This window comes from Poecilia latipinna, unplaced genomic scaffold, assembly GCF_001443285.1.
Source record: "Poecilia latipinna isolate Pla-1442-1.1 unplaced genomic scaffold, P_latipinna-1.0 Scaffold610, whole genome shotgun sequence".
NCBI classification, from domain to species: domain Eukaryota; kingdom Metazoa; phylum Chordata; class Actinopteri; order Cyprinodontiformes; family Poeciliidae; genus Poecilia; species Poecilia latipinna.
The window spans coordinates 228,428-248,927 of NW_015113226.1; the positions used below are offsets into that span (position 1 = coordinate 228,428).

The 20,500-nt window shown below is 39.8% G+C and overlaps 2 protein-coding genes across 2 annotated transcripts in view; both read left to right on the forward strand.

Moving 5' to 3' along the window:
• The window catches only part of wnt9b (wingless-type MMTV integration site family, member 9B), an 8,750-nt gene extending 4,260 nt beyond the window's left edge, over positions 1–4,490 (forward strand). Inside the window, exons 3-4 of the mRNA XM_015042985.1 lie at positions 1,226–1,491; positions 3,962–4,490. Of these exons, the coding sequence (XP_014898471.1) occupies positions 1,226–1,491; positions 3,962–4,423 (728 nt within the window). The 3' untranslated portion in view covers positions 4,424–4,490. The remainder of the gene's footprint in view (positions 1–1,225; positions 1,492–3,961) is intronic.
• Positions 4,491–15,175: 10,685 nt separating this feature from the next.
• On the forward strand, positions 15,176–20,488 carry gosr2 (golgi SNAP receptor complex member 2). Its single transcript, XM_015042988.1, has 6 exons — positions 15,176–15,364; positions 15,613–15,677; positions 16,429–16,537; positions 17,147–17,279; positions 17,848–17,988; positions 18,436–20,488. Exons 1-6 carry the CDS (start codon positions 15,336–15,338, stop codon positions 18,595–18,597), a joined length of 639 nt encoding a protein of 212 aa, XP_014898474.1. The 5' UTR covers positions 15,176–15,335; the 3' UTR covers positions 18,598–20,488.
• Positions 20,489–20,500: the final 12 nt, after the last annotated feature.

Sequence of the window (20,500 nt, forward strand, 5' to 3'; positions counted from 1 at the left end):
CAACAAACATGGTAAAAATTAAAGTGGTGAGATATTAATATATATATATATATATATATATATATATATATATATATATATATATATATATATATATATATATATATATATATATATATATATATATATATATGTGTGTGTGTGTGTGTGTGTGGGTGTGTGTGTGTGTGTGTGTGTGTGTGTGTAAAATCTGGCTGATGACTTTTTTTTCCAAACAGAGGGTAATCTGCAAGAATAAGTGTGCAAAAACACGGAGTAAACTTACCACCGGCTGCAGCATTGCAAAAGCATATAATCAAACTTGCATGTCTGCTTACTCTAATAAAATCTAAATTGATGGTTTTTATCAGTGCATGTAGTCACAAGCCTCACATGATGCCTCCTTTACCAGAATTTTACATAAAATCTTGTGAAGTGCAATGTCAAGCATCATTTTTGTTTTTATTGTATGATATGCAAAGTTAAGACTTTCTTTTCCCTTGTATGAACTTTAAACTTTTGACCACAGGTAAGAAGCAATTCACGCTGGCAGTTATATTGCATTTTCCTTCTTAAAATCTATTCTGCATGACTTTTGAAACAATTAATAAGCTACACATTAAACTGCATTGGATAACGTTTTAAAATGAGTTGCAGATCTGCTGTGCACACAAAAAAATCCTGTAGGACGGTCCAGACTTTATGCATATGGATATCATTGTGTGGGAGAACATGAACAGGTCAGCACAGAGGTAATGAGGGAGTAGAGCGCCAAGAAATGTGGCAAACGACGTGGAGAGTGCTTGAGCCCTGCGGTTATTTTTATCTCGGGAAAATGCCCATTCCCAGAGGAAAAGGGTGGTGTGATTACCCACTTTCATCTGGGAAAATCCTTCCTAGTCAAAATAACAATTAATTAGATGAAAATATACACTGGTGACGACTTTGGGGGAAGCAAAATAACAGTGCAGAGCCGCAAGAAGAGGTCAGAGGAGAAGTTTTGACACAAGAAAGCGCACAGGATTCCTGAGGTTGTTGTAAACCATGACAACGTAGTGAGATTTTTGTAAACACGCCGGGTTAATTGCTTAATTATTGGAAAGAAAACACATTTTTTGGATTAGATCCACTGACAATTACTGCCACAAACATAAAACGGCTGTTGAAGATGTTTTTTATGTATCACTGGCAGCAGAGTTATTTAACCATTTGGTGCCTTTTTTTTCTTTCTTTTCTTTGAATCCAGCATTTAAGGAGACCGCCTTCCTTCTGGCCGTGTCCTCCGCTGCACTAACCCATGCACTCGCCAAAGCTTGCAGCTCAGGCCGGATGGAGAGGTGCACGTGTGACGACTCCCCCGGGATCCAGCACAGAGAAGCGTGGCAATGGGGGGTCTGCGGAGACAACCTGAAATACAGCACCAAGTTCCTCAAAAAGTTCCTCGGCCAAAAGAGGGTCAGCAAAGACCTCAGGGCGCAGGTCGATGCCCACAACATCAACGTCGGCATCCGGGTGAGTGCTTAAAATAAAATGTGTTTGTGTAAATGTATTGTTTCCTTTAAGTTGGGCTGCAATTTCACCTGTCAATTAAACCTGATGCTGACAACTTTAGACTTCGCCCGTTTGGTTTTGAAGCTTCCAGTCAAAAAAAAACAACAAAAAAACACCCCCTCCACCAATTCCCCCTTGCATTTGCTTCCATGTTTTGACCTGGGTGGGTGAGGCAGTGCAGCAAGGAGACAACATGGCTGTGGGATCATTGGAGCCAGGTGTTCTCAGGCATGATAAAGCTTGCTGTGCGGGCCAACAGAAAATTAAAGGTCTCATGTCGGAGAGAGCGATTATAACCGTGGCCTCTTTTTAATATACGAGCAAGCATTTTTTTCCACTTACTGGATCACTGTGCTCTTCATAAATCCACCTAATGTTCATAACCACCACTCTGAAAATAGGGAGCCTCGGGGTGCATCTCCTGTGGCTCGCACCTAAAAAGACAAGTCTGTCGGAGGAACCGAAAGGCAAAACAGGATGAACTCTATCTTATCTCATCTCAAGTGAGCTAAAAGTTTTACACTGTTGTCGCCAAAGAGAGTCCAGCGGCCGAGTTTACGAAAAAAAAAAAAAAAAAAAAAACACAAGAGGCTGTAGACCACTCAGCTCACAGTAATGGTGTTTAGAAGCCCCTCGGGGGCATTCATACCTGTGCAGGGAGGGAGGACCTGGATAGAACTTTTCAACCCACTGGAGCCCTCTGGCTTTTTTAGCTTGACCTATCTCTGTCCCCTCTCCACAACGGCAGCTCTCAGCCTGACTGATCACACTCCAATCACTGACCATCAAGCTGAGTGAAGAAATCCCATACAGAGCCTTGAAAAAGTGTGAATAAACCTCCCCTTCTGTTAAGTCACAACAACAAGCTTTAGAGCATTTTTTTTAATTCAGTTTTGATGTGAGCGATCAATACAAAGTGGTGCATGAAGGTGAAATGAAAAAAAAAAGATGTCAAATCTACAAATGCACATCTGTACGGAAGCGCATTGCTATCATGCAGTAAAAAAAATTTTTCGATCGCTATCTCGTTAAAACGAGATACGTAACTCGTTATAACGAGATAGCGATCGAAAAATTTTTTTTACTGCATGATAGCAATGCGCTTCCGTACATCTGAGATGTGTGTCATTTATTTGCCTCATTACTCTGATACTCCTAACTAAAATACAGAGCAACTAGTCATCTGCAGAAAGCTGTTAATGTGAAAAAAGTATGTGAATGTTTATTAAAGTATTATGGAACAATATTTCAAGCTTTACTGTATATAGCTAACTGAGCACAAATGCAAAATTACCAAACAGTGGCCATTTGCCCTTGGAAACTCTGGAGGAGCAGCCAACATCCACAGCTCAGGTGGTAAAATATGTTAAAAAGACAGTCATCAACTGTGTTCACTACACAAATCTTGAATTTAGAAAGAAGAAAGCTATTGTTAAAAAAAAAGTCATAGGAAAGCTCATTTAAAGCTTGCCACCTCCAATGTAAGGTGCATCACACAAGTTGAAGAAGGAGTTCTGCTCTGATTGGATTGATGTTGCACTTTTTGGGCTTCGTGCAAAACACTACGAGTCATGAAAAATTAACACTGCACTTCCATTACAGCGCAGCAACCCAAACTACAATTCAATCAGAACTCATTAATGTGCTAAAGTAGAACTACGTTCAATTGGCAAGACTTAAAGCTTGATGTTTGCCAGTGTTTTCTGACTGAGTTTGAGCTGTTTTACAAAAAGAGATGAGCAAAAAAAAAAAACAATCTCTAGATGTGCAAAATTGTTTGGAGCTGTTGCACAGACAGAGATAAAACCCAAAAGGCTTGCAACTGTAACTGAAAAGTTTTACAAAGTATTGTCTTTTATCGGACTGTATACAAATCCTGGCCAAGCTTTTCAGTTTTTTTTTATTTTTTTATTAGAAAACAGTGTAATTTTCCTTCCTATTCATAATATATTAAAATCTGTGTTTACAAGGTGCACTGTCTACAAGCAGTTGATCTTTATTGGTGTTTTTATTTATTTATTTTTTTTTCCTATATAGAAATTTCTCATCTCTTTTTTCCATGAGCATGCATGTACTAGAAACTGGGCGGAGAGATTCCCCAGTCTGTTCTTCTTGTCACCTCTGCCTCAGGCGAACGAGACAGAAGGGAGACAGACAGAGCTAGTTTCAACACATTGAGGAAAGAAATTTCAAGAGCTGTCCGAATGAGAAATGCGGAGCAAATGAAATACGACAAGCTAAACAGCTCCCCTCAATCCATTATGTCGAAATTTTTAAACCAAGGAAAAGCGACTGCCTCATCTCCGCTAAACCTTAACCCACCCCACAGGAAACTGTCTCTCCAGCCAGATAGATTCCTCAGATAAGAACGCAGGTAATGAATCAAACTGAAAGAGTTGACATTTCTCTCTTTGTGTCCCTCCTATCTCAGGCAGTGAAGAGTGGGCTGAAGACAACCTGCAAATGTCACGGAGTCTCCGGCTCCTGTGCCGTACGGACTTGCTGGAAGCAGCTGTCCCCTTTCCATGACACTGGGCGGCTGCTGAAGTATAGATACGACAACGCCGTGAGGGTGTTGAGCGTCACCAACACGGCCACGGGAGAGACTGAGCTCGCCGGGCCCAGACGCCACGGCCAGAGCCCCCGCAACACCGACCTGGTCTACCTGGAGGACTCCCCCAGCTTCTGCAGGCCCTCCCGCTACTCGCCGGGCACGGGGGGCCGGTCGTGCACCAAGGACACCAGCTGTCAGAGTCTGTGCTGTGGACGCGGCTACAACACGGCCATGCGGCTCACCAGCCTGTCCTGCCACTGCCAGGTGCGCTGGTGCTGCCACGTGGAGTGCCAGACATGTGTGAGGGAAGAGGAGGTGTACACCTGCAAGAACGCATAAACAAACATTTGGATAAAGGTGATGATCCGACTGAAGCAGCGGGGAGAAAAAAAAAAAGAAAAAAAAAGATAAAACTCTTACCTTCGTGGGCACTCCACTGCAGAATGTCACGTCAAAGCATGTGTTTGCAAATATCACTTAAGACTTGCATGATATTTTGGGAGAAAAACACTAATGTGCCACTACGAATATTGTTGGTTCTTTGGTAATCATCAGATTATGATGACAATAGATGATGATGTTTCCAGACTACTCTACTTCTCCTTAGCTGGATGCACTGAAATCTCACTTTTTCTACAAAAGAGGGAATCAAGATCCTCAAAATGGGAACCAGACTGGATCATACCAGCAGTATGAACTCTGACACTGACTGATTGATGTGGTATTCGGCCTCCCATATTTTACTATTTATTGTGCCACTTTCTGTGCCTCGCATACTGCTGCTTTATGCATTAAATCTTGTAATCAAGTATTGCCAAAAAGGCTGTAAAGGAGTTAAAGACGACTCCGCCTGCCTGTCTCTGACTGCTGTGGGGAACTTTTAAAGTTCTGTTCTGAGTAAAAGCACTTAAGTTGCTCTTGCTACATATTATACCAAATGAATTATTGATGCTGGGGTCTCACATGCCTAGATAGAATCACTGGAAGCTTTATGGTGGCTTGCACCACTGACGTACCTTATTATGTGCATTAACAGGGTTATCGTGTACAGAAAGAAGCTTTGTGTTTTCAGTTGCTCTTATGGAAATGTCTATGGAAATGTGCTGTTGAGAACAAAGGGAGATTAGCACACTGCTGGAAAAGCTGACCACTCTCTTTGAAATCCAACTTAATTTGGGGATCATGGTAGTTCTGTTTATTTTTTTTTTCTAATTGTAGGTATTTACAGAAGTATACATTTTTCTATACTTTCAAGTGTAAAATTAAATCAGAATATTTGCTCTTTAGAGTCCAAATTAGCCGCATCTTTGTTCTGCATGCCTTTGAAGTGAATCAGTCACGCTCCGTATTTTCCCTAATTGCTAATCAAAGAAAATGACCACGTTTACTCCCCCCCCCCTCCTCCCCACCCGCCTTGCATCCAGCTCAGCGTCCATGTGTGCAGGTCGAAAGTGCACGCTGGACCCCAGAGTGTCTGTTTTTATTGGGTCGTTTCATGCTTCATTGGACTGCCTCTGAACTGCAGATGAGCTATGAATATAACTCACATCGGGGCTCCAGGCGTCTGACAATGTGGAGTTGTAATTTTTCTACCTCACTTCAACTTTTGGCAAATATCAGTAAGATTTATGAGCTATGCAGAGTTTTCTTCTCTGTAGATACATGTCTTTCCCTCTGCATTTGGTTGAAATATATTTTAGATGTCTGTGCAGGTTCTTTGAATGTGGAATTATGTGTAATTGTTTTTTTTTTTTGTTTTTTTTTTTTACGTTTTTGTTTTGAAACTTTGTTGCTTTAAACTTTTTTTTATTATTATTATTTAAAACAAAATACGATTAATAAAAAAAAAAGACATACATTTGTAAGGCTCGTGTGTTTTGCTGTGTCTGGTTCGGTTGCGTCCAGCCGCGCACAAACCTTAGAGGCCCCACGCAGGAAAGAAGTGAGCTGAATCCACCTGCCTGCTGCTTGGTGCTCTGCGTCTATTGAGCAAAAACCATTTCCTGCTAATGGCGCCCTGCCCTCCTTTTCATCTGAAAACGCTGTGGTCTCTCTTCATCGCCGTCAACCACAAAGTAAAAGGCAAAGGGGTTAGTGGGTGAATGGGGGGTGGGGGGAGTGGAAGACATGCATACAGGTGTTCTGCCTCTGGCCAACACACCAACTATGATGACAATCTTAATGACGATGATGACAAGGATGATGACTCGGTGGATTGCTTGACCCCCAGATCGCACACAATGGGCCGCCCCACAAACGCGACATGAACAGTTTACATCCTATTACCCGGGAATCATAACTTTCCAGCCGTTTGCATGAGTGCATCTGCACACAGGGGCCCATTGTGTGGAGTATTTAAAGCACACTCTTGCGCTTTTGATGTTGCTCTCTAATTGTGGTGATTATGCGCATTATTCCTTATTAAAACATCAGCTTGAGACCTCTTGCACTGCAGTGCAATAAGTTCAAATATTCCTTATGGATATACATAAAAAGCAGAGGTAATAGTTGCACAGGTTCAACATTATTTTTGCTCAAGTGAAAGTATGCGAGAAATTACTCAAGTAGGAGTGAAACGGCTACTTGAAATACTTGGTAACTGAACAGAACCATCTGAATTAATATTTAACATTGATGTCATCAGACAAACAAAGTTATACAATTCTTTGCCTTCAGGGATTTGCTGCAAATGATCTCCTTATTTTCAAACTATACTTTTTATTGTTACTCTTGACACTTTGAATTCTTTGATTTTATTGCAAAAAAAACCATCAAAGAATCAGATGTTGCTAAATTTATCTGTGCAACAAAAGGGTTACGTTTTTCCCCCCTTTTTTTCAAAGTTATGCATTTATCTTTAGAGACTCTTTGCCACCAAAAAATTAACTTGTCATTTTATTTGCAAATCCTTGTTTGATCAAGATCAAATCTAGTTTGCCAAAAACAGGCTTTCACAAGCACTTGTGGTGATATCACAAGATGCACAATGGCACTGTTTATTAAAGCTATGTTGGTTATAACCAATTTTGTCATTTCTCTTTTCATAAATGACGTTTTTCAGTATTTCCTTCAAGGACGTTCTTTTGTATTATGCACTGTATACCTACAGCAACATATTTTGACCGGGTGTGAGAATGCTACATGGATTTTAGAAAAATGGTAGAAAAATAAAACCCAGAGAAGACATTTGTGAAGAGGGACAAGGCATACTAAAATTGACAGATTTATTAAGATCTGTTCTACAGTGGGAGGAAAGAAATATTTATAGAGCTATGATGTTCTAATGCACTTTATTTGAACTTAAGTCTTTACGGTCCACAATAGTTCTCCCCATATGTTAATCAGCTTTTGTTTTATTGTCAACATATGTTTATGAAAAATACAGCACTGGGTAATGTTATTATTTGCATACTAAAATCAAGGTTTGAGCAGTTGATTAGCACTGATGTCTCGCAACAAAAACAACCAGGGTTCAATTCTTGAACTGCCTCTTTCTGTATGCAGTTTGCATCTTTGAAAGCTTTGTTAATAATAACCTCAGAAAAGAAACAACAGCTCCAAAGAGTCCAAGGCTTTTCTGCTGCAGCATTACTTTCATAAGGCTGCAGCAATTCTTATATTACTCTGCACTGCAATAGACCTGGGTTTTGCAACCTGCGGCTCCTGGCCCACAAGTGGCTCGTTGGACTTTCAACAGTTTTTCTTCATAACTTCAGAGAAAGTTAGCTTCATATAGCGGGAGTGATGGCAGAAGTGTCTCTTCGGATTGTGAAGGTTGCAGATCCTCACAATAGACAATACTAAGCCAGAATCTTGCAAAACATTCTTTGTGAGGGTAGATTGCATTCAACATATAAACCTTCATGGATGACTTGGGTTATACAGCAACTCAGTGTAGCATCTAATTTCTGCATGACCCTTTGGACTTTTTGTTCAAAAATGAATTTAATACCTCAGGTAAGTTATGAATTCACTGTTGGTCTGAGGTCAAACGAGTTCATATTGCCACACAATTGACTCACCATATTAACTTTTCATACAAGAATATTGCAGATCAATATTTAACTTTATTCAACAAGAATGCATTGTATTAAAAAAAAAAGCTGCATTTCTCTAAGCAGAGCTGCAGGTAAGAAAATGAAATGAGACACAGGAGCGTGTCACAGACAGTACACTGGACTGAAGTTTGATATATTGAAGGGCTTGAGAGAAGAAGATGAGGACGGAGGGATGAGGAGGGATGTTTTGCAGCCCCGGGAGGCCTATCCCCTGCCGCTGCTCTTGTGATTTTATAATAAACTCCTAAAGCCTTCATTTCCCTCGCTGCCCCAAGTGGAGGGGGTGGTGCTGCAATGGGTTTGACCGAATCCAGAGCTGAATTCACACGCACACAATCTCCAAGGTGGGGTTAGGCAGAGCAGGGGTGCAGTCTGGACGTGGAGACGGGTGAGGGCAGAGAGGCTTTTTGCATATGTGCACGAGCATACGTGCCCGGCGCACACCTGCGGTCACTTCAGCAGGAGTGATATACGAGAGTGTGTTTGTAGTGAGGTTTTCCTCTGTGGGTGTGGGCTGCAGGCGGCCTGCCGGAGCCTCCGATGCCACCCTGAGACATTGTAATTTTTAAAACGTAGGACGACTCTGGGGGGGTTCGGTTCAAGTAAAGGTTACGAAGTTGACCAGCGTAATCTCTCGAAGAGTTGGGATGAATTTTTAAACCAGCGTTTGGATGTCTATTCAGATATGCACAAAATTATGCATTGTTAAACTGAAGCAATTTTTATTTTTTTCCATTCCAACTCGCGTAGCCTTCAGGTTTATACATCACTCATTTGTGTAAGAACAGTAGATGTTAAATGAGGCGTAGGAGGCTTGGACGACATTTTGCTCAAGGACACAAAGAGCAGCCTCCGTCTTGTAATCAGAACCAGGTAGCCTCAGGTCAATCCCCACCCTCCTAGCGCTTTAAACCCCACGGCCTTACTCCGCATTAACAAATTAATGATGAAATAATTACGAAGAGAAGAAATACATTCGGTGAGGAGAAAAAAAGAAAAGGAAAAGAGCACAGGTCGGAGAGTTGTGAATACAGCACAGGGTAGGAATTTGGAATGTGAAATGAGTAATGCATTTGCTCAACCCACAACAAGAACATGCACTGCCTAGAGCTACAACGAGGCTGAGTGCATACCTGTACGGGAGGAGGTGAAGGTGGAGGTATCTCTGAGGTTGGGGTGATTGGACCTTAAGTCCTCGCTGTGGCTGATGACTGATTAGACTTAACTGATTAGACAACGCAGCTTTAAAGATGGATCTGTATTTGAAGTTGGGAAAAAAAAAAAAAAAAGCAAATGTGATGATGATAATGTAAGCGAGCATATTTAGTATGATAATTTCATGCCTGGCTTGCATATCAAGAGCAAGGTTTTATTTTAACAAGCCTCAAGCTTACTGGATCAAAAGTTTAACATGAAACAATATCCTTAGGGTATGACTTGTTTTTATGTTTGTTTTTTTTTAATAATTTACAGAATAATGTAATAATAATAATATTAGATATTTTTAGAATGGATTTTTGAGCACCTAAAATTTATAGGACCTGCTTTTTTAAATGTAGGTCCATACAGGAATGGATAACACTTCCTGATGAACAGAAAACGTAATAATTTCATGTTTTTCCACTCGGTTAAGAAATGGCTTCTCAGTACCCAATGCTGTTAACTTTATCGATCATTAACAGGTTTGCTCTCAAATAAATCATTTTTAAACATTCTGAATATAGTCAAATTTCCATAATTCAAATCAGATTTCTCCAACGTGTACGTGTTCACCCACTGACAGCTGGAGATAGGCACCAACTCTAATCAGATGAAAACAAAATGAAAGATTTTTGGTTTATTTGTAAACAACAATTTGCGGAAGAAAGTTAACACTAGACATTTCCTCAAACTGTGGTGGCTGCAGAGTTTTCTTCACCAGAAAGAAGAGCTGATCTTACCATCAACTCTGACCAGGGAAGCTGGTCAAAGTAAGATAGATGAAGCTAAATACAGGATAATCCTGGAGGAGGAGGCTACAAAACACTTTAGATTAGTTGAGCTTCCAGCAGGGAAATAAGCCTAAAAATACAGCCAGAGCTACAAGGGAATGGTTTAGAACAAGGAATAATAACATGGCAGCTTGGCCTAGTCAAAGTCCAGACGTAAATATAATCAAGAATTTTGAGACAGACATACAAATTTGTGTCCGTGTACGCTCTCCATCCAGTCTCCAGTCGATATGTGCAAAGCTGGCAAAGACATAATCCAAAATATCTGCAGCTGTTATTGCAGTGGAATGTGTTTTTTCTTAGAGATTTGTAGACATACAGAAAACCTCATGCACACATAAAAAAAGAGAAAAAAAATGTTAGAATATGCATTCTTTTTCATGTACCTGTACCAAAGTTGGTAAACACAAAACTATGAGTGCATGAGAGGTAAGAAAAAAAAAAGAAGAAGAACTGCTTAGCTCAACGTTAGAGAAGTGAAAGTTATCTTGGGTTGAATTCTTTACAAATGTTCCACTGGGGTGAAGATAAATTGCTAAAAGGACTGCAAGTAAAGATAAAAAGCCTGCATAAAGATTAATATTTAATGCTTGGCTTTAGAGAGTTAGCCTTTTTACGCATTGTTTTAGAGCAGAAATAAATCAAAAGAAGAATCTGTTTCAGATTTTCTGGGACAATATTCCTGTAAATGTTTGTTTCATCCCTACTGAAACGACCGGCGAGCGCCCCTCACTTCCTTCCCTACTGAGAATCTCCTGGAGGAGTCTGTTCCCATGCCATTCAACAGGAACACCTGCAGCCTTAACAGTACAGCTCCCAAGACCTCCACTGTGATAGGACATGTAAGACCTTGTGCACCTTCATAACTTACTCCCCCTTGCTCAATGTATGGCACTCCACTTGGTTTTTCTCACACATGGCCACAAAAACTTTGACCTCCATCACAGGCAAAATAAAACTTTCTCACATCAACAATGTGGGAGGAAAAACACTGATAGAGGCCAGAGCGATGTGTTCTCCTCAACCAGCAACATCTTGGAAAAATAAGTCTGGGATTATACGTAATCTCTACAGCTACACAAGCGTGCCATCTTGGCGCGGCGCTGATGAGCGCTCGCAATTAAGCCGTCACTGTCACTAAAGGATGCAACCATACAGTAATGTGTTGTCGAAGTGTTAAGTCTTTTGAGCTTCGTGAGCCACAGGCAAACTGACACACACACAGGACTTAATGATGGTGACCAGGAAGCTGTCAGGCAGGGAAGGTCCAGTGATGCGCTGTTTATGTCCCCGGCCCTGCGAGCTGTCAGCAAGCTTTGGCGGTGGAGAGCATCTGTTATCGTAGGAAATCTGCATGTCGCAGGTGGGATAGCAACATTATTCTTTTTTTCTAAGGTGATAACCAGTGGTGTCTTTCATTTTGTCTTTATTCTGACAAAAGGAAAGACACCACTGGTTATCACCTTAGAAAGTTATAAAGAATCTTATTATTTAATCCAGAGTCAAGCAGATGAAGTTTAAGAACCCTATTAGGAGAAGGGGTAGGGGTTTTTCCTTCAGAAAAACCCCTACCCACTACCTACATTTAAGGTAGTGGTAGTGGTATTTTTGAGTACTTTCGTAGTTTCTCTCCTTTACAGAAGAAAATTATTTAATATGTCCAAGGCTCAAAGAAACAATAAAAACATTGCAAATGAATAAAACTTTTGTATAAAATGGTATTTATCCATCAGGATGATTCCAAGAAGGTGTTACATAGAAAATACAGCATAAAGTAGAGTGAGGATTAAGGTAAATTAAAGCTGGGGTCTCAAAATCCAGTCTAGTTCAGAAGGACAAGCCCCTGCTCCTATACACATCTGAATTAAGTGGCTAAATTATCTCATCAGACTCCAATTAATTATAAAAGAGAATTGCTAATGATCCAGATATTTGAGTCAGGTGTGTTTAAGCAGAGATACAGAACATCTAAAAGTTGCAAGACACTGGATTGTGACCCCTGGATTAAACACTAATCCTGCTAGGGTTCTGTACTATTGCTGGCCTATTGGTCATTTTTGTATCTCTATATATTAGTGTTCCTAGCAGTATGAATCCGCCTATCTTTGAACATCTGCCCTGGTAGGGAAGCAACAGGGGTGGTCAGTCAGATTCCTGGGTGGGCGGTCGGGGGGTGGTGGCATCCCTTCTGACCCTGTTCCCAGCACAACAAACTAAGACGTTGGGAGCTTATGAGTTTCTCCTGTCAAATCTGACAGGCTCTCATTTGCTTTCATTCAGCGTCTCATCACGGCTTCAAAGACGGGTGGCTCATCTCCCTCGGGGGCGGAGTGACAAGATCAACGCTCCCTCAAAAAATGACTGGTATCCAAAAATTTTTGACCCAAGGCGATCTCGCTCCTCATAATTGGCTTCTTCATTCTGTCTGTCTTGGGCAATCAACTGCAGAGTTATGACGCATTACTCTGCCTGGAAAACATCATTAAGTATATTGTGCAGAAGTGACTCAATAACATATCATTTTCTCTTAGCGAACAAAACAGCGTTATTGAAGGACGTACTCTTTGTAGTCTCCAGTGCGCGGAGGGTTTTCTTCTTCTAGCTCCTGTTGTATAACCAGGATTGGTGGGAGGAGGTGGGGGGGCTGATCCAGCACTAAATTGTGTTTATTTGCTGAAAGATGCCCAAAGGCCAAAAGTCTGGCACTGAGAAACAGCATTCTTTGATGATCCAGATGCATTCAAGGGTTAGGGTTAGTTCATGCACAACCTTATTTTAAGATAAACAATATACTCAAGGTTTCATGGTAATATTTGTATATCAGATCTGGTGGTGGGGGGGGGGGTCTCGGTCAGTCAGAAGGGTCGGATCCAGGTTCCACACCTGGTGTCTGGAATCCCAGTTTGTGCCTGTGGTGCTCAGGTGTGGAACAACACCGGTAAGCTCATCTCATCCTTTCCTCGGGGCTGAAGCATGAAGGACAGACAGAGAGAACCCTGCGACCCAAATGCAACTGCATATATCTCAGGGAAAACTTTGACAGAGGGGGTTTCTTCCTCCCTCTTTTTCGCTACTCCAAGCAGCCGGTTAAAGCTCCACACATCCAACCAGTGCCCCGGGGAAATGTTATGACAATCAAAAACGTTGAACAGCAGGAGCAAGAAGTGGCATGAACAGATTTCAGGGTTTCAGACATGAGAGGTAGGCTGAGAGGGACCTCTTTCGAGAAGTGTGTCGCCTGAAGATAAAACTCGTGTACGGTCAGGTCGCCGCGGAAAAACCGTCTGGGCCCCATTTCTGACTGCTGTGCTGACTGAGGAAAACAAATACGGCTACCGGTAGTAAACAGGAGCTCATGTGACAGCTCGTGAAGATAATTATGTCAAAAGATGCTTGAATTTACTTTACTTACTGCCAGTGCACTCACTTCCTCCCAGACACCACAGTGACGGAGGTCTGGGGTGAAGTGATTGAGATGTGGTTTTGTTTAGGTGCCAGGCAGTGCCCCAGGACAATATTTCTCCTACTCAATCACCAAGGAGATATTGTGAAAATTTTACTGCTTATTCCGGGAAATCTAATCATGGTTCTTTTCCCACAGTCAGTGGCCAAGAACTTCATATACACCATGTTTCTTTCCTCTGAATTCCTCCATGGAGATTATTTTAGAAAAAAGAAAAGGTGATATTAGCAACCTGTTTGTCTTTATTTACTTGCAGAAAAGTTGGATGAACAAGCAGGAATATTCTGACAACTGTGTGTGGGAAAAAAAAAAAAAAAATTGGATAGCCTAAGTAGACCCAGTAAAGGAGAGCTGACAAAAACTAGCCTCAGGACATGCTTTCTCAGTCTTTCCTGTCACATGTCTACATGTCAACAGATTATGCCTTCACTCTTGAAACTTGTGGGTCAAAAAGATTGCTGTCAGCTTTTACCTTTAAGAGAATATGCAGTATAATGGAAACTGTAGCCTAAAGCCTGATATTCAAAGTGGTGAAAAGATAGTAAAGAACTGAAAGACAGTAAAAGAGAAACTTGGTTTCACAGTTTACATCGCTCTTCCTCTAAGCTATTTCTTTAGTTATAGGATTTTTGAAAGACTTTTTAGTCATCAAGCTAATTTTTATCTCTGATTAACCTGAGTATATACAAAAAAATAATGATTTTGGTTATTAAGGGATATCAAATCAACTTGGCTATTAATGTCCATAAATCATTTGCAATAACCTGTAGCAAGTTTTTTAAATTCACTCCTAAAGTTTTAAAATGGTTTTGAAACATCGCCCCAACTATTAGATATATGGCTCCTTCTCATCTGTTGAATTTCGGTGCTGAATGATGGTAATTTTTCAATTTATCATCAGACGGGTTCTACTTATAGGATATTTTTATTCTACAGCTCTGGCAGTCATCAAGCCAGACTGAACTTGTAAAAAATTTGGTTCATCTTTAATGTATGATTTAACAATGAATGAAGTGTAATTACTTTTTCACATAGACAAAGGTTGCTTTAGTAGCTTTTAATTATATTTGGTTTTATTTCATTTTTGTTTTTTTGTTTTTTATTTAAATTTGGAAAAAGCCAAAAGAAACTCGTAAAACGGGCAAATACATTTTTTATGCGGCTATGCAACTGAAAATTTGAAGTAAGTATTTTTTATTTTTACTTGTGCATTGCTCAAAGACCACGGACTTCACTGAGCTTCCTCGTCATAATTTGTACAAAAAATAATAATAATTTAGATCATTATAAAGATACATTTTATCTAAGGTTATTAATGTGAAACTGTGACGAGAACTGAAAAGTAAATGAAATGCACAAAATATAGTGACGTACGAAAAGCATGTGGATGGATAGGATATAACTCCATTTCTAAACAATAGTGTGGAAAGCTTAACAGATTCCCATAATTTTGTCATAGATAATTACTAACAAGACGTGATGACGAAGATAAGTTTAAAAAAAATAAAAATGTAAAACGACGATTTTTTTTTCTAGTTCGAGTGAGACCTCTTCGTTTTTGTTTAGATCTCTGTCAGTTTCCGCTTTCTCATTTCCGTACACAAAAGCTCTGCTGATGACGTGTACACACTGCTTCGTCGTTAGCTGGCTAGCTTAGCCACCTGTCAGAGTACAAGGGATAAAATAAAAAGGATAGGAATACAACAAGGGACACAAGGCGTTTCAGCGAATCCATAAAAATGGAGACGCTTTACCACCAGACCAACAAGTGAGTGTAATGACAGCTTCTGTGAAAACTGTGCCGACTCTGTTAGCTGACTTAGCTTTGTATTGTAACTAACCTAGCAACCTAATTAACGGTCCAGTTTCAAAGGAAACTCATTGACAAAATACATATAATAACTTTGAAAATGTCTTTAGCGTGTGTTGGTACGGTAATGAAAAATACATCACTTACGCTGGTATTTTAATATTTCAGTTTCTGTTCAATTAAACGCTGTATTTGCATTGGATTAGGCAAATCCAGGAGGTGCAGTCTCAAATGGGAAACCTGGAAAGGACAGACCGCGAATCAGTTCACTGTGAGTATGATCACGACGACGGTTAAATTCAGTTTCGCCTATAAATTTTGTTCTGATTCAGATAACAGAGAAGTGTTGTTGCCGCCTCCTTATCTAAAAGTTCTCCGTACAAGTTCCTTGTGGTAGCGCCTCGTTAATGTTTTGGATACGCTGGTAGAGGTTAGTGCCCAGATGACGGGTTGTTTTCTGTGGATGGTGCCCGTCACATCAGCTCTGGGTCGAGACAGGAAGCAGTAGGGTGGGAGCCAGTCTATCCACCTCCTCAGTCCCTTCACACTTCACAAACTATGACATCAACTTACATTTTCTCCTAAAAGAGGATGTAAGAAAAATAAATAAAAGCAAAAGCACACAAAACAAAACAAAAACATTAACAACTACAAAAATTGACCTGATTTCAAGAATATATTTTTAAAAGTTTTTTTTAGTTGTTGTTGACATATATATATCACACAGCAATATTTAGTTTTTTCACAATGCAGAACCACCCACTTTACTCATTGGAAATAAAAATCGGCTTCTTGTTTTGTTTTTTTACCTGTCCCTGTTTCCCTCCTGGCTGGGTCAGAAAGCTATATCAGCTATTTTAAAAATTGCTACTGAATATAAGTTAAAACAATAAATAAAGAGTATAAATCCAATGATAATACCCATTACAATGTAAAAAGTGACTGAAATTTGTGTGTAGTGATCATTAATGTTTTCATCTATTTTCTTTCTTCTAATGTTTTTTTTTTCTCTCAATTTAAAGTGTTAGAGAATGAACTACAGGCTAGAATCGACCAGATCTTCACTCATCTGGAACGCCTCGAGATCCTGGCCAGTAAAGAACCACCAAACCGCCGCCAGAACGCCAAACTGTGAGTGTTGAGTGATTCAACTGCTGGTTGCCGTAAAAAGGCCCAAATCTGACAGCGTAAGCTGTATCTCATAAAGGCACAGGGTGGATGCAGAAGACAAAAACAGCTCTGTGCTGCCCTGTGGCGACGTGGCTCTATGAAAACATTTCCTCTGAAGCCCCGTCATCGTCAGCGTTCCAGCTGCGTCGGGCAGAGATTCGTCTCTGGCTTGGGTAAACAGGCCCTAGGGGACAGTGTTCGCCATGAGCTTTCCTCTGATCCCAGCAGGTCTCTAGGAAGAGCTAGGTGAAGGATAAGGATGGGCCTGGGAGAGACTCTTTACACATTTGAGCTCCAAAAGAATTCTCCTTTATCCAGAAACTATGAATTTCAGGATGATGTGATGGAATAAACAACATAATATTTCATGAATTTAATTTTAATACTTTTCCAAAGCCACTCACCATGAATGATAGTGTCTTATAATAGTTATTGAAATAGTTACAGATGGAGAAGATGGTTAAAAAAAAAAAGTAAAGTGTGATAGGAACTGATTTGAGTTCTTTGTATAATCTAGTGTGTTGGTTCTGAAAAAAAAAAAAAAAGGATTTTGCGTTGCTTTTCCATCAGACGAGTGGATCAGTTGAAGTACGATGTTCAGCACCTGCGGACCGCCCTCCAAAACTTCCAGCACAGACGCTACACCAGAGAAGCCCAGGACAGAGAGAGGGAGGAACTCCTGAGCCGCACCTTCACCACAAATGTAAGCTGCACGTGCCTGAATACAGCCTCACACTCAAACTTCAAATTGTAACATTTGAAGTTTAGTGAAGACTAGGAGTTCAGTTGGATTATCACTAACATTATTATTTTTTCTCCATTGAGGACATGTAGGGTTTTGCAAAGCCTTAAACCTTTTCGCATTTTGTCATAGTACAAACCACAAACCGTCATTTAAGTTTCATTTTTGCAATTGTGAAGCAGGAGATAAAATATACGTGAAGCGTCAGCTGCCATCAATCTACACTGCTTCACATGTACGCCAAAAAATATGTTGGTGTTGTCTGGTTGAAGCATAAAAATCAGTTCTGCACTTTTCAGATTTTTATTTCTAAAAAAAAAAAAAAAGCTTTCAAATCCATACTTAATCTTTTCATGTCACAGTTATGCGTTATTTTGTGCTACTCTGTCATATGAAATACCAATGAAGTATGAAAATTGCGGTTGTAAATACAGAACTATAAATACAGCAGGTGAAGGTATTTTAATAGAGTGATATGATTTCTCTAGTTAAATATAGCGTAGTTAAAAAAAAATATATATTTTAACAGGATGCAGACACCTCCATCCACATAGACGAGACCATACAGTTAAACACGAGCCTGCACAACGCACACCGAGGCATGGACGACCTCCTGGGCAGCGGCAGCAGCATCCTCAATGGCCTCAGAGATCAAAGGTCAACTCTCAAGGTGTGTGCTAATCAACAAAATCGATTCTCTGAGCTAGCTTAAATGTTTTAACATTTAACTCATCTAGTTATATCTAAGGAGGAAGCTAATTATATCCTTGGCCCAGTTTCTGCTGTCCATAGTAATTATGTCATTGTTACCAAGGGTATTCTGAGCGGGTGGGTGAGTCCTCGTTTCCAGGGAGGAGATGGGCTTCCTGGCTTTGGCTTCAGCCTCTTCTTATCAGGGTGTGGCTGTTGACCAGCACTCTCAGCCAGGCAGTCCAGACATGAGAAACTCCTGACAGTGGTGGAGTCAGGGAGGCGCTTGGCCCTCTCCCAAACTCTAGACGAATTAGTGCTGATAATGAACAATGCGCTGCGGCTTTACAGCTGTTGAAGTCATAACATGTGATAATTGTTGCTGTCATTAACTGGCTTTTTTTTTTTTTTTTTCTTGGCTCCACAGGGGACGCACAAGAAGATGCTGGATGTAGCCAACATGTTGGGCCTCTCTAACACAGTCATGAGACTAATAGAAAGACGAGCCACCCAGGATAAGTTCATCATGATTGGAGGCATGTTGTTGACCTGCGTCTTCATATTCCTCGTCATCAGATACCTGGGCTGACCACGCCTAGGTAGTCGATCAGATGTGGACATTTCAGGAAAACATCATCCCACAGGATATGAAATTTAAAGTGATTTTAATAAAAGGTGCCATTGTTTTCTTGTTTACTTTCAATAAACTCACCACTTTACTTTGGATACATGCTAAACGTTTAGGCTGAAGAAGTTCTTATCCAGACAGTATTTTATAGTGTGGAACTTTTCTGTTGATCAGTTGGACTCTTCTTCAAACTGCTCCTGTTCTTTTTCTTTCAGATTCCTAAAATGTCCATCAATGTATGATTGAAAACAAGTCTGAATGTGTAAAAACATTTATTTCATTCTGTGAATGTTTTATTACCCGTAAAGTAATCTGACATCCACAGATTCTTGATGTTCAGAGTTGAATAGTTTGATTTCCCTGCCCAGCACAACAGTACTATTAAAATGTGTTGAAAATGCTAAGCAGTTTCCTTAAACCATGAGTTACAATACCTGACAATAGGAAATCACCACTTAATGAGGATGTCTATTCATCTTAATTTTAGAAATATTAATCATGTATTATTGATGTACTATTTAAGCTTTGTAAAATGTCCATTTTTGTTAGATCAAGTACAGGAAAATTTCTCCCATCTCCGAAGTTAAATTTCATTTAACTTTATGTTAAATTTCATTCAATATAAAATGATTAAAATACCTAAACTTTAACTTTGTCCACTTTTATATTGGAGTTCAGGTAAGAGCATCTCTTACCTGTAGATATTCATTGCCCATCTTTCATGGCTGTCTGTAAGATAGCATGTCATCTTTATCTATTTGACTGAACCACCACTAATTATATGCTGTAACTTGTACTTGTTGAAAAGATTTCAGGTTTACCATTATTTATACTTAATTCTCCACTTGGAAACAATTTTAGGCGTCATAGGATTCAGTTTCATGTAATTTTTAACGGATTTTAATGTGACTAGGGCGCCATCTGCTGTTTGCTGCTGGTACCTGCAGAATGATTTGGTAATCTTGTCCAGATGGGACTGTGAAAAGAACTGTAATAATGCAATCAAAACTAAACCATGAAAGAGAGAGAAAAAACAAACAAACACATGGACTCAAAGTTTTATTTGTTGAAACAGTTGTTTTTAAAAATACAAGAGTCACAACTTTTTTTTTTTTTTTGACATAACTTGTCTGGGATCCCAGCCATCCTCAGCAGGAACATTTTAAGAACCAACCTTGATAAAACACATATCCATGTTGTAACTAACTTGTAATTTCGTCTGCTTTAGCAACAGCAGTGTCAACCTTTTCAGAATGTTAATAGGTTAATCTACAGCATTTTTATTTACAAAATTACAGAAAAAAGCCAAACAAAGCTCTTCTTATGAAGAGCATTTGGAAAATAATTTAAAAATAAAAATACAATTATTGCAGTATACTACAATCTTATTGTTACATGATGCCAAAGCACCACCCCAATGTACAGATTTCAGTGCAATTCATTCACACGTACCCTCCAATGGGAAAACAGGAGCTTTGCGTCAGAGTATTAGAGATGCTAAAACCTCTGCCACATTTATGCAAATTTAGAGGACTTCTTTTGTGTCATACCAGTTTAGACACCATAGTTATTTCATAGTCATCAGTGGCTGGCTTCTTCACATTACACACTGAAATATGTACAAACTACAGCAACACAAATTATTTTGAGACCAAGAATTCAATAAAGAGCAGGTAGTTATATGGGGAAAAGTGTCACATCATTAAGTCCATCACAAAAACAGAGGTGAAGCTGTTAGTTTCTGTAACAAAATCTATGTCCTGTCTCATGATCCTCTATAAAATCTCAACCATTATGGATCTCCTTGGATGCCAAACTTGGCAAAGATTATGACCGCATAAATGAGAAAAACAAAACAAAAAAA

What these genes read in the sequence shown, in the direction of transcription:
- gosr2 (XM_015042988.1), top strand. Translation starts at nt 15,336, where the DNA reads ATGGAGACGCTTTACCACCAGACCAACAA. An exon ending in CTTTACCACCAGACCAACAA is followed by an intron (nt 15,365 to 15,612) that starts GTGAGTGTAATG and finishes GCATTGGATTAG; the next exon opens with GCAAATCCAGGAGGTGCAGT. An exon ending in ATCAAAGGTCAACTCTCAAG is followed by an intron (nt 17,989 to 18,435) that starts GTGTGTGCTAAT and finishes TTGGCTCCACAG; the next exon opens with GGGACGCACAAGAAGATGCT.